The following is a 12,734-nucleotide window of genomic DNA, read 5'->3' on the forward strand; positions in this document are numbered from 1 at the left end:
TATATTGTCACCCTGCTTATTTAAATTATATGCAGAGTACATCATGTGAAATACTGGACTGGATGAAGCACAAGCTGGAATCGAGATTGCTGTAAGAATATTAATAACCTCAGATATTTGGATGACACCACCCTTATGGCAGAAAGCAAAGAGGAACTAAAGAACCTCTTGATAAAGGTGAAAGATGAGAGTGAAAAAAGATGGCTTAAAACTCAACATTGAAAAGACAAGGATCATGGCATCTGGTCCCATCACTTCATGGCAATATATAGAGAAACAATGGAAACAGTGACAGACTTTATTTTCTTGGGCTCCAAAATCACTGCAGATGGTGACTCTGTGTGTGTGCTCAGTCGTGTCCAACTCTCTGCAACCCCATGGAATGTAGCCCATAAGGCTCCTCTGTCCATGGAATTTTCCAGGCAATAATTCTGGAATGGGTTCCATTTCCTTCTCCAGGATGGTGACTGCAGCCATGAAATTAAAAGATAGCTTTGGAAGTTGGTGATGGACAGGGAAGCCTGGCATTCAGCAGTCCATGGGGTAGCAAAAAGTCTGACACAACTGAGTGGCTGAACTGAACTGCTCCTTGGAAGAAAAGCTATGACAAACCTAGACAGCATATTAAAAAGCAGAGACATTACTTTGCCGAGAAAGATTCAAATAGTCAAAGCTATTATTTTTCCAGTAGTCATGTATGGATGTGAGAGTTGGGCCATTAAGAAGGCTGAATGTGGAAGAAGTGATGCTTTCAAACTGTGGTGTTGGAGAAGACTCTTGAGCGACTGAAAAACAACAGTCCTTAGGACTTTGAATATTTTGGAGACATCTTTATTACTAACAAAAAACTTTAGAAGGCATCTTACAAATATGTTTCAGTTCAGTTCAGTCACTCAGTCGTGTCCAACTCTTTGCAGCCCCATGGACTGCTGCACGCCAGGCTTCCTTGTCCACCACCAACTCCCGAAGCTTGCTCAAACTCATGTCCATCCAGTTGGTGATGCCATCCAACCATCTCATCTTCTGTCGTCCCCTTCTCCTCCGCCTTCAATCTTTCCCAGCATCAGAGTCTTTTCCAGTGAGTCAGTTCTTTGCATTAGGTGGCCAAAGTATTGGAGTTTCAGCTTCAGCATCAGTCCTTCCAATGAATGTTCAGGACTGATTTCCTTTAGGATTGACTGGTGGGATCTCCTTGCAGTCCAGGGGACTCTCAAAAGCCTTTTCCAACACCACAGTTCAAAAGCATTAATTCTTTGGCTCTCAGCTTTCTTTATAGTCCAACTCTCATATCCATACCTGACTACTGGAAAAACCATAGCTTTGACTAGATGGACCTTTGTTGGCAAAGTAAAGTTTCTGCTTTTTAATATGCTGTCTAGATTAGTCATAGCTTTTCTTCCAAGGAGCAAGCATCTTTTAATTTCATGGCTGCAGTCACCATCTGCAGTGATTTTGGAGCCCCCCAAATAAAGTCTCTCATTGTTTCTATTGTTTCCACATCTATTTGCCATGAAGTGTTGGGACCAGATGCCATGATCTTCATTTTCTGAATGTTTACCAGTCATATTTTCTCTTTCAATGGATACCTTCTTTACCACATCCTCAACTGGGGTCTTGATTAGTCCATAGCATCATCTGTTCTGCTTGCAAGGAAAACATTCTAGAGATTCACTGGGAAATGAATCAACCTCGCTATGTATTTTAAGAATTCAACAAAATTTGTAACTCCTGAGCAGTCTTTAGTGATACTGTTGATATTTCTACCAGTTCAAACAAATATGTTGACACAATCAAGGCAGTGAATGTGTTTTATAGAATGGTGCCTCAAAGCCAGTACTCTGGAATCAGAATTCCCAAGTTCAAATTCTGCCTTTGACACCAGCTTACTTCTCTATAGCTTAGTCTCCTTATCTGTAAAATGACAATAATATTATTACCTATACTTCACAGGGTTCTTGTTAGAATTAAGTGAAATAATCTATATAAAATTTCTGACCATGGTGTCTGTCACAAATGAATTTTATACATGATCAATACCACTTCACTAATGTTGGGGACCTTTTTATTTCCTTCAGGTCCAGAAATGATTACTCCATCAGACTTCACTGCAATTGACATGCTAACAACGACGACAGGTTTGGAATGTGAGGTATGACTGAGTAATACCTTCAGCTATCTCTCATTTCCTGATTGTGTCTATTGTTTCTGTATCACTATCCAAATGCTATTAAAATTCTTTTGGTATACTCTCAAGTCTTTCTTTGTTAAATTAAGTATGCCTTCAGTTCAGTTCAGTTCAGTCGCTCAGTTGTGTCCAACTCTTTGTGACCCCATGAATCGCAGCACGCCAGGCCTCCCTGTCCATCACCAACTCCCAGAGTTCACTCACACTCATGTCCATCGAGTTGGTGATGCCATCCAGCCATCTCATCTTCTGTAGTCCCCTTCTCCTCCTGCCCTCAATCCCTCCCAGCATCAGGGTCTTTTCCAATCAGTCAACTCTTCGCATGAGGTGGCCAAAATATTGGAGTTTCAGCTTCAGCATCAGTCCCTCCAATGAACACCCAGGACTGATCTCCTTTAGGATGTCTTACATTTTAATAATTGTATTTCCTTAACTGTCAGATATTTCTTAATAATTAGATTCTGGTTACACTAAGAAAAACAAAATGAAATGCAAATGAAGTCTTAAAGATGAATCCTTAATAACAATAATTTTGTGATAATTAGGTGTAATAATAATTACATGTGTTAATTTAATATTCTTATTTATTAATTTATTTATTAGATAATTTCTTAATTTATAGTAATTAAATGTGATTCCTTAATAATTTTTTAATGATAATTCTTTATAATAATAAAGGGTATATTTTGGGTTTCTCTGTAAATTAGGCATTCAAAAATATTTATCAAGCAGCTACTATATACCATCTGTTGACCTGTGCACATGTTCAGTCATGTCCGACTCTGTGCAACCCTTTGAACTGTAGCCTGCCAGGCTCCTCTGTCCATGGGATTATCCAGGCAAGAATACTGGAATGGGTTGCCATTTTCTCCTCCAAGGGATCATCCTGAGCTAGGGCTCAAACCCGCATCTCCTGAGTCTCCTGCGTTGCAGGCAGATTCTTTACCTGCTAAACCACTGGGGCACTGTGCAAAATGACAAAGATATACGAGTAAAAGATAAGGTCACTGAATCCCAGAGCTGGTAATTGTCCTGGCTGAGACTTGAGAAATTATCTCCTTACTCCAAATATGCCACTTGTTCTGATAAACCAATTATTTACCCAACTAATATTTATTCAGCACTATTGCTGGCTAGGAGCTATTCAGGTAAATTACTGCTTTTACAGAGTTTACATCGGATTGGATTCTAAAGCAGACAATAAGCAAAATTAATTTGCCAAGTTATATAAAACATTATAGAGCTTGGTGTTCAGGAGAAAAATAAGACTATTTTCAATGATGTGATTTTCACTGATCCTCATTAATAGAGTAACTGTTACTTTAAAGAAAAAAATCTGAAGAAGTTAAGAGAGTGAACCATGCAAAGAACCATGCAAAGCAATCCAAGCAGAGGGATCAGCAAGTGCAAAGGCCCTGAGTTGAAAATGTACCTAACCACCTAAAAAAATGAAATAGCAAGGAGGTCATGCAGTAAGTCCAGAGTGAAATAGTGGGAAATGGGTTATGTAAGGCCTTGTGGATGACATAAAGACTGTGGCTCCCATTCTGAGTGACTTAGGAAGAGCAGAGGGAGATTTCTGAGCAGAGGCATCATATGAGCTGCATATATCATCTGCATGTCTGAGATTGTTGACATTTCTCCCGGCAGTCTTGATTCCAGCCTGTGCTTCCTCCCGCCCAGCGTTTCTCATAATGTATTCTGCATATACATTAAATAAGCAGGGTGACAATATACAACCTTGACGTACTCCTTTTCCTATTTGGAAGCAGTCTGTTGTTCCATGTCCAGTTCTAACTGTTGCTTCCTGACCTGCATACAGGTTTCTCAAGAGGCAGGTCAGGTGGTCTGGTATTCCCATCTTTTTTTTTTTTTTTCAGAAGTATTTGGACTTTTATTTTATTTTTCACTTGGGGTACTCCCATCTCTTTCAGGATTTTCCACAGTTTATTGTGATCCACACAGTCAAAGGCTTTGGCATAGTCAATAAAGCAGAAGTAGATGTTTTTCTGGAACTCTCTTGGTTTTTCGATGATCCAGTGGATGTGGTCATTTGATCTCTGGTTCCTCTGCCTTTTCTAAAACCAGCTTGAACATCAGGGAGTTCATGGTTCATGTATTGCTGAAGCCTGGCTTGGAGAATTTTAAGCATTACTTTACCAGCGTGTGAGATGAGTGCAATTGTGCGGTAGTTTGAGCATTCTTTGGCACTGCCTTTCTTTGGGATTTAGTTTGACCTTAAACCTGATTTTCTATCTACGAAATAGGGAAAAATTTTAATACCTGCCTCAGAGGGTGCTTTTGTGGAAATAAAATGGACTAATTAGAACAAGGCCTGGAGCATAATAAGTGGTATGATATTTATCATTGCTACAGTTATTAGTATAATTTATATAGAATACAATTTATAAGCTTTGAAAAATATGCAACTTTATCTAGAAGTCTGTAAGCTATATGTAAAACAATAAATTTTAATGATTCTATCCAGATACTGCCCAACTGATATTGCATTTGATTTTTAATGAAATATTTGGATAATATTAAGTTGTAACTTTTTAAACTGAAATTAATACAAGTCTTAATCATACTGGCTTTATACAACATAATATGAAAGGTCAACTGCCACTGTTTTAAGTCTGCTTGCAGAACACTAATCTAGACAATTTAGGACAAGACTTCAGTTTTCTTGGAAGTTGGATATGTGGGCAGTTCTAATATCAAATCAATATTAAGGTACAAGTAAATGACCATACTGCTGAGTATTTTAGAGAAGATACCTCAACAAAAGCCATTGTGAAATTTTCTTTTTATTTTATTTTACTTATTTATTTTATTTTACTTTATTTTACTTTACAATACTGTATTGGTTTTTGCCATACATCAACATGAATCCACCACGGGTGTACACGTGTTCCCAATCCTGAACCCCCCTCCCACCTCAATTTTCATTGTTCATCTTTCAAAAGATTTTGTGTTTAGGAAGTGTATACTATAGGCAATGTGAATGGGAAATTTAAAAATTAAAACATTAGTTGAAAATGGAAAAAAATGCGTTAATTTTCTTTTTTATTAACAGCCTCAACAATTTGATCCTGTTTATAATTGTAGCCAATATATATGTCTTAACATGGAATGGAAGTTGTACAACTGGTCTCTTAATTGCCCAAAGGAATTGGAAATGCCTGACTGTGGTTTCCGGGGAAGACCTGTTCAAGTGAATAGTGATATCTGCTGCCCTGAGTGGGAATGTCCATGTGAGTTTATCAATTTTAAATCAGGAGGAGATGGTTATTTTTTTCAAGCTATCACTTCATCAAGTCAAAGTTCAGCTGACTTATGACTTTGGTTTCCAATAACTTTTAGAGTTGCTTTTTGTCAAACATAGTAAGACCAATTTGAAAGATGTTTTTAAAGGAGAAGTTATTACTGTAATACAAATAATTAGGTAATAGACTAAATCTACTCTCTATCACGTTTTAGGTCGTTGTTCCATGTTGTCAGAACTCAGCATTATTACTTTTGATGGAAATAACGCAGCATTATATAGTATGGCTTCTTATATCTTAGTAAGAATTCCTGGGGAAGTTATAGTTGCTCATATTGAAAAATGTTCCATGAATCAGGTAAGTCATAATTTATTCTTGCGTCATTTATTCATAAATCGAGCAGCTGAAGTATGTCACAACAGTAGGTATTCCCACAATAAGAAGGGACTCAAGAATTCACTGAGATTTATCTTCTGGTACTTAAAACATGAGTATATTTCAAGTGAATATATTTAGAATATATTTAGAAGCATATAATATTAATCCAAATAATGTTTTTAAAAGTCAAGTAGTGTATTTTTTTTAAGTGTTTTATCCCTATAACTTTTTTTTTTTTTCAGAATGGAAACTCATTTAAAAAGCTAGTGAGTATTTGGAAAATGTTTAGTAAATTACTACTATTTATTGCTAAAATTATGTTTAACTCCATAAAGTTTCAATTTTTTTTTCAATGAAGGCTTCCTCTGGAAGAGTCTCTGGACTTTGTTTTAAGAAGTTAAATTTGACCACATCTCTACATAAAGTACTTGTCAATCGGGTAGCAAGAAAGGTAGGGACACAAAGTTAAAACATGTCTTCACCTTAGATGAAACTGAGAAATTATGTAAGTGCAGTTATTTCCCAAAAGAGAGGAATTAAGCATATCAGTGGATTTCCATTGCTACGATGTCTAATCATTCTTTTTACAGACAGTATAAAAATGTGTTTCATAATCTTATATGTCTCCTACCATAACCTCCCAACTGTTGCAAATGGTTCTCCTTTTGTGAGGTTAACTGAAACTGCCGTGTTAAACGTTCTAAAGCTCTCTCGGTAATGTGAGTTGCCAAGCTTCCTAGTGTTAGAGTTAATGTTAGTGTTTCAAATTAGGCAGAGTGGAAATGAGGTGAAAGAGGGGATCATAAGGTTGCAAAGAGTAGCAGGCAGCCAAGAATACCAGAATGAAGACCATGGAGAGAACAAATGGATAGAGTAGTTTTGCAATATCGGTAGTATTGATTGATAGCTAAAATAAGAAAAGAAAATGAAAGAATATTTAAATTTATTGAAATAAATGGGAGAAGAGCAATGCATCATTAAAAAGCTGGAAAGGAGCCTTTTGATTTTACAGGGAAAACCTTTATCCCAAGGAATTATGCTTCCCCAATAGGAGTGTTGAGAGCTGGATGACTCGCTCAGACATATAGTCCAGTGCATGCTCAGTCGTGTCTGACTCTTTGCAACCCCGTGGGCTGTAGCCCACCAGGCTACTCTGCCCATGGGGTTCTCCAGGCAAGAATATTGGAATAGGATACCATTTCCTCCTCCAGAGATCTTCCCAACGCACAGGTTGAACCCAATCTCCTGCATTGGCAGGCAGATTCTTTACCACTAGCGCCACCTGGGAAGCCCTCAGATAACACATGGTGCTCTCAAAAATAGAAGAAAGTACTATGTAAAGGTTTAGCTCAAAATGGCTGAGATGTTATGTGTTTTTCAGAAATAATTCTCTTTTAGCGCAGGCCATAGATTCTGAACTGGAAACAGTGTTAAAGCAAGCCTATATACAGTAAAATGTCAGAAAGTTTAGGAGCAGTGACCCCACAGGAGACTGACCCAGACTTGCCTATGAGTGTCCAGGAGTCTCTGGGGAGGCATGGGTTGGTGGTGGCCTGCTGCAGGGTAGGGGGCACTGAGGTCGGCAGTGTGTGCATGGGACCTTTTGAAGAAGGTTGCCATTATCTTCATTACCTCCACCATAGTTTGGTCTCAGTTCAAACAACAGGGAGGGAACACAGCCCTCCCTGCCCATCAGCAGAAAACTGGATTAAAGATTTACTGAGCATGGCCCCGCCCATCAGAACAAGACCCAGTTTCCAGTCAGTCTCTCCCATCAGGAAGCTTCCATAAGCCTCTTATCCTTCTCCATCAGAGGGCAGACAGAATGAAAACCACAATCACAGAAAACTAACTGATCTGATCACATGGGCCACAGCCTTGTCTAACTCAATGAAAGTATGAGTCATGCCATGTAGGGCCACCCAAGACAGACGGGTCATGGTGGAGAGTTCTGACAAATTGTGGTCCACTGGAGAAGGGAATGGCAAACCACTTCAGTATTATTGCCTTGAGAACTCCATGAAAAGGCAAAAAGATAGGACACTGAAAGATGAACTCCCCAGGTTAGTAGGGGCTGACTATACTACTGGAGAAGAGTAGAGAAATACTCCAGGAAGAATGAAGAGACAGAGCCAAAGCAAAAAACAACCCCCAGTTGTGGACGTGACTAGTGATGAAAGTAAAGTCCGATGCTATAAAGAACAATCTTGCGTAGAAACCTGGAATGTTAGGTCCGTGAACCAAGGTAAATTGGAAGTGGTCAAACAGGAGGTGGCAACAGTGAACGTCGACGTTCTAGGAATCAGTGAACGAAAATGAACTGGATGGGCGAATTTAACTCAGATGACCATTATATCTACTACTGTGGGCAAGAATCCCTTAGAAGAAATGGAGTAGCCCTCGCAGTCAGTAAAGAGTCTGAAATGCAGAACATGCGTGCAATCTCAAAAACAACAGAATGATCTTGGTTTGTTTCCAAGGCAAACTATTCAATATCATAGTAATCCAAGTCTATGCCCCAACCAGTAATGCTAAAAAGGTTGAAGTTGAAAAGTTCTATGAAGACTTACAAGATCTTCTAGATCTAATACCCAAAAAAGATGTCCTTTTCATTATAGGGGACTGGAATGCAAAAATAGGGAGTCAAGAGGTATCTGGAGTAACAAGCAAGTTTGGTGTTGGAGTACAAAATGAAGCAGGGCAAAGGCTAACAGAGTTTTGTCAAAAAAAGCACTGGTTATAACAAGAACCCTCTTGCACCAACACAAGAAACATGTGTGTTAGACATCATATGGACATCACCAGATGATCAATACTGAAATCAGATTGATTATGTTCTTTGCAGCCAAAGATAGAGAAACTGTATACAGTCAGCAAAAACAAGACAGGGAGCTGACTGTGGCTGAGATCATGAACTCCTTATTGCAAAATTCAGACGAAAATTGAAGAAAGTAAGGAAAACAATGACACCATGCAGGTATGACCTAAGTAAAATCCCTTACGGTTATACAGTGGAAGTGACAAATAGATTCAAGGGAATAGACCTGACAGACTGCCTGAAGAACGGTGGATGGAGGTTCCTGACATTGTACAGTGGGCAGTGATCAAGACCATCCCCAAGAAAAAGAACTGCAAAATGGCAAAATGGCTGTCTGAGGGGGCCTTACAAAGAGCTGAGAAAAGAAAAGAAGCGAAAGGCAAAGGAGAAAATGAAAGATACACAGATTTGAATGCAGAGTTCCCAAGAATAGCAAAGAGAGATAAGAAAACCTTCCTCAGTGACCAAAGCAAAAAAATAGAGGAAAACAATAGAATGGGAAAGACTAGAGAGCTCATCAAGAAAATTAGAGATACCAAGGGACATTTTATGCAAAGATTGGCTCAATAAAGGACAGAAACAATATGGACCTAACAGAAGCAGGAGATATTAAGAAGAGGTGGCAAGAATACACAGAACCATGCAAAAAATTTTCATGACCCAGATAACTGTGATCATTGACTTAGAGCCAGACATCCTGGAATGTAAAGTCAAGTGGGCCTTAGGAAGCATCACTATGAACAAAACTAATGGAGGTAATCAAATTCCAGTTGAGCTATTTCAAATCCTAAAAGATGATGCTGTGAAAGGGCTGCACTCAATATGCCAGCAAATTTGGAAAACTCAACAGTAGCCACAGGACTGGAAAAAGGCAGTTTTCATTCCAATCCCAAAGAAAGGCAATGCCAAAGAATGCTCAAACTACCACACAATTGCACTCATCTCACACACTAGCAAAGTAATGCTCAAAATTCTCCAAACCAGGCTTCAACAGTGTGTGAACCATGACCTTTGAGGTGTTCAAGCTGGATTTAGAAAAGGCAGAGGAACCAGAGATCAAATTGCCAACATCTGTTGCATCACTGAAAAAGTAAGACAGTTCCAGAAAAACATCTACTTCTGCTTTACTGACTATGTCAAAGCCTTCAACTGTGTGGATCACTACAAATTATGGAAAATTCTTAGAGTTGGTAATGCCAGACCACCTTACCTGCCTCCTGAGAAATCTTTGTGCAGGTCAGGAAGCAAGAGTTAGAACTGGACATGGAAAACAGACTTGTTCCAAATTGGGAAGGGAGTACAACAAAGCTGTATATTGTCACCCTGCTTATTTAACTTACATGCAGAGTACATCATGAGAAATGCCAGGCTGGATTAAGCACAAGCTGGAATCAAGATTGCTGGGAGAAATATCAGTAACCTCAGATACGCAGATGACACCACAATTATGGCAGAAAGCGAAGAAGAACTAAAGAGCCTCTTGATGAAAGTGAAGAAGGAAAGTGAAAAAGTAGGCTTAAAATTCAACATTCAGAAAACTAAAATCATGGCATCTGGTCCCATCACTTCATGGAAAATAGATGGGGAAACAATGGAAACAATGAGACTTTATTTTTTTGGGCTCCAAAATCACTGCAGATGGTGACTGCAGCCATGAAATTAAAAGATGCTTGCTCCTTGGAAGAAAAGCTATGACCAACCTAGATGGCATTTTAAAAAACAGAGACGTTACTTTGCCAACAAAGGTCCATCTAGTTGAAGCTGTGGTTTTTCCAATAGTCATGTATAGGTGTGAGAGTTGGACTATAAAGAAAGCTGAACATCAAAGAATTGATGCTTTTGAATGGTAGTGTTGGAGAAGGCTCTTGAGAGTCCCTTGGACTGCAAGAAGATCCAACCAGTCAACCCCTAAAGGAAATCAGTCCTGAAATTTCATTGGAAGGACTGATGCTGAAGGTGAAAATCCAATACTTTGGCCATCTGATATGAAGAACTGACTCATTGGAAAAGACAGTGATGCTGGGAAAGATTTAAGGCAAGAGGAGAAGGGGACGAGAGAGGATGAGATGGTTGGATGGCATCACTGACTCGATGGCCATGAGTTTGAACAAGCTCTGGGAGTTGGTGATGGACAGGGAAGCCTGCTGTGCTGCAGTCCAGGGGGTCACAAAGAGTCAGACATGACTGAGCAACTGTACTGAACTGAAACTTAAAATTGAATGCATGGCTTTTTTGGATACTAGAATATCTATATATATCTTTGACTTTCATAAGGTTGGTATATAATAGTGGGTAGGAAATAAGCTTAAACCTGGTCAGCACTATGGTTGTGAGCATTTGGGTGGAAGGGCTTATTTTCGGCTTCAGCTGAACTGCTGATTGGTCATGGATTCAGTTGAAAACTTATTAACTTAAAAAATCATTTAGTGAGTTTATGTGATAAAATGAAACAGTTCCTGATCTCAAGTAACTTGCAGTGGTGTGTGGGGTACATACATGTGATTTTTTGCCAATTAAAGGCAGCAGGAGCCAAAATAATAGAGTCATGGCCAAGATATCATGGAAACAGAGATAGGGCTCATTTAAATGCTGTGTATAGCAGGGTCAAATAGATATTTTTGGAGAAAGTGACACCTGAGATAAATCTTAAAGAAGGAGTAGAAATTCAGCAGGCAAAGGATGTTTCAGCTTGAGGGTGGCAGTATGAGGAAGATTTAAAGATTAGAAACTGGATGGTTAGTTAGGTATAACTTTGAGAATTTTACTGATAGTTATAGAGTTCGTGGTTCATTGTCTGTTATTTAAAGCACTGTTTTCCAAGTAAAATCCTTAGATTGCTTATAGTAGTATTACAAAGAAAGCATGTTAAAACTATAAAATATAGAATCTAGCTGAAACCTGGAATGTAGAATTTCTGAAAATCCTAATATTTACCAAGCCTCACAGATGGTTATTACAGGCATTATAAGTAAACAAACACTGATTTAGATCAAAGAAAGAACCCAGATTAAAGAAAACCTCCTGATAAAAAGCTTTATATTAAATTTATATTAGGAAGTAATAGTGTAATCAATATATATTGAAGGAAGCAAATTAAAATAGTATAACTTAGAGGAAGGCTTGGGTAGAAAACAAAGGGCAATGTTGCTGTTTGGTCACTGAGTAGTATCTGGCTCTTCTGTGACCCCATGGACTGTAGCCGGCCGTGATCTTCTGTTCATGGGGTTTTCCAGGCAGGAATACTGGAGCGGGTTGCCATTTCCTTCTCCAGGGCATCTTCTCGACTGAGGGATTGAACCCGAGGCTCCTGCCACATCCCCTGCATTGGCAGGCGGATTCTTTACCACTGAGCCACCCGGGATGCCCCCAGATATTGAATATAACAAGACACGAAAGAGCAATAAAAGAATTTAGGAGTTCTGAGAAACGGTGACAGCAACAGGGTGTGTATTAAAACATGAACATTGTTCTAACAGGTGTAAATGCATTATGTAATTTTAGGTAGAAGTGGATTCTGTAGTTGCGCCTTTGCCCTTTTCAAATCAAGGTCTCTCCATAGAGGATTCTGGTTCAATGTACGTGATTACTACTCCAGCTGGACTAATCATAAAGTGGACTCACCTTACGGGGATCGTAGACATTCATTTTGGCTCTCAATTTAACTTGTCATCCTACACAGAAGGACTTTGTGGTGAGCGCTGCTTTTCAAATATCTGTTTCTTCTTCTTCTTCTTCTTCTTTTTTTTTTTTCTGTTCACATTACACAGCTTTGGCCCTTGATTCCCTGCTTTGTTTGGACTGAAGAGATGTTACTTTCAGTACCTCCTCATGTGAATACTGAAGGAAACAATGTCTTTCTATAAATGGAAAGGAAGAAGCAAGATAATACAGTTTAACTTGGGTGTTTTTTAGAGATACATGCTTACCACTATTGCTACAATACTGTTTGCATTCCTACCATCTCATCTTTATTAAGCATTAATGAAGTCTCAGGCATTATTTTACAAACTAACTCATTCGATTCTAGCAGTAGCCCTAATAAGTAGGCACCAGTGTTAATTTATAAGTGATAAAAATGAGGCATAGA

The 12,734-nt window shown here is 38.8% G+C and overlaps 1 protein-coding gene across 4 annotated transcripts in view; it reads left to right on the top strand.

The window, feature by feature from the left end:
- OTOGL (otogelin like) overlaps positions 1-12,734 on the top strand; it is a 166,528-nt gene that overhangs the window by 114,774 nt on the left and 39,020 nt on the right. For all 4 annotated transcript variants that reach the window (XR_011255828.1, XR_011255829.1, XR_011255830.1 and 1 more), the window contains exons 34-39: positions 2,076-2,149; positions 5,262-5,439; positions 5,666-5,808; positions 6,072-6,095; positions 6,188-6,280; positions 12,149-12,338. Coding sequence is in view for 1 of the 4 variants with exons in the window: in XM_069584122.1 (XP_069440223.1) it covers positions 2,076-2,149; positions 5,262-5,439; positions 5,666-5,808; positions 6,072-6,095; positions 6,188-6,280; positions 12,149-12,338 (702 nt within the window). In the remaining 3 variants the exon portion in view is untranslated. The remainder of the gene's footprint in view (positions 1-2,075; positions 2,150-5,261; positions 5,440-5,665; positions 5,809-6,071; positions 6,096-6,187; positions 6,281-12,148; positions 12,339-12,734) is intronic.

This window comes from Ovis canadensis, chromosome 3 (genome assembly GCF_042477335.2).
Source record: "Ovis canadensis isolate MfBH-ARS-UI-01 breed Bighorn chromosome 3, ARS-UI_OviCan_v2, whole genome shotgun sequence".
NCBI lineage: Eukaryota > Metazoa > Chordata > Mammalia > Artiodactyla > Bovidae > Ovis > Ovis canadensis.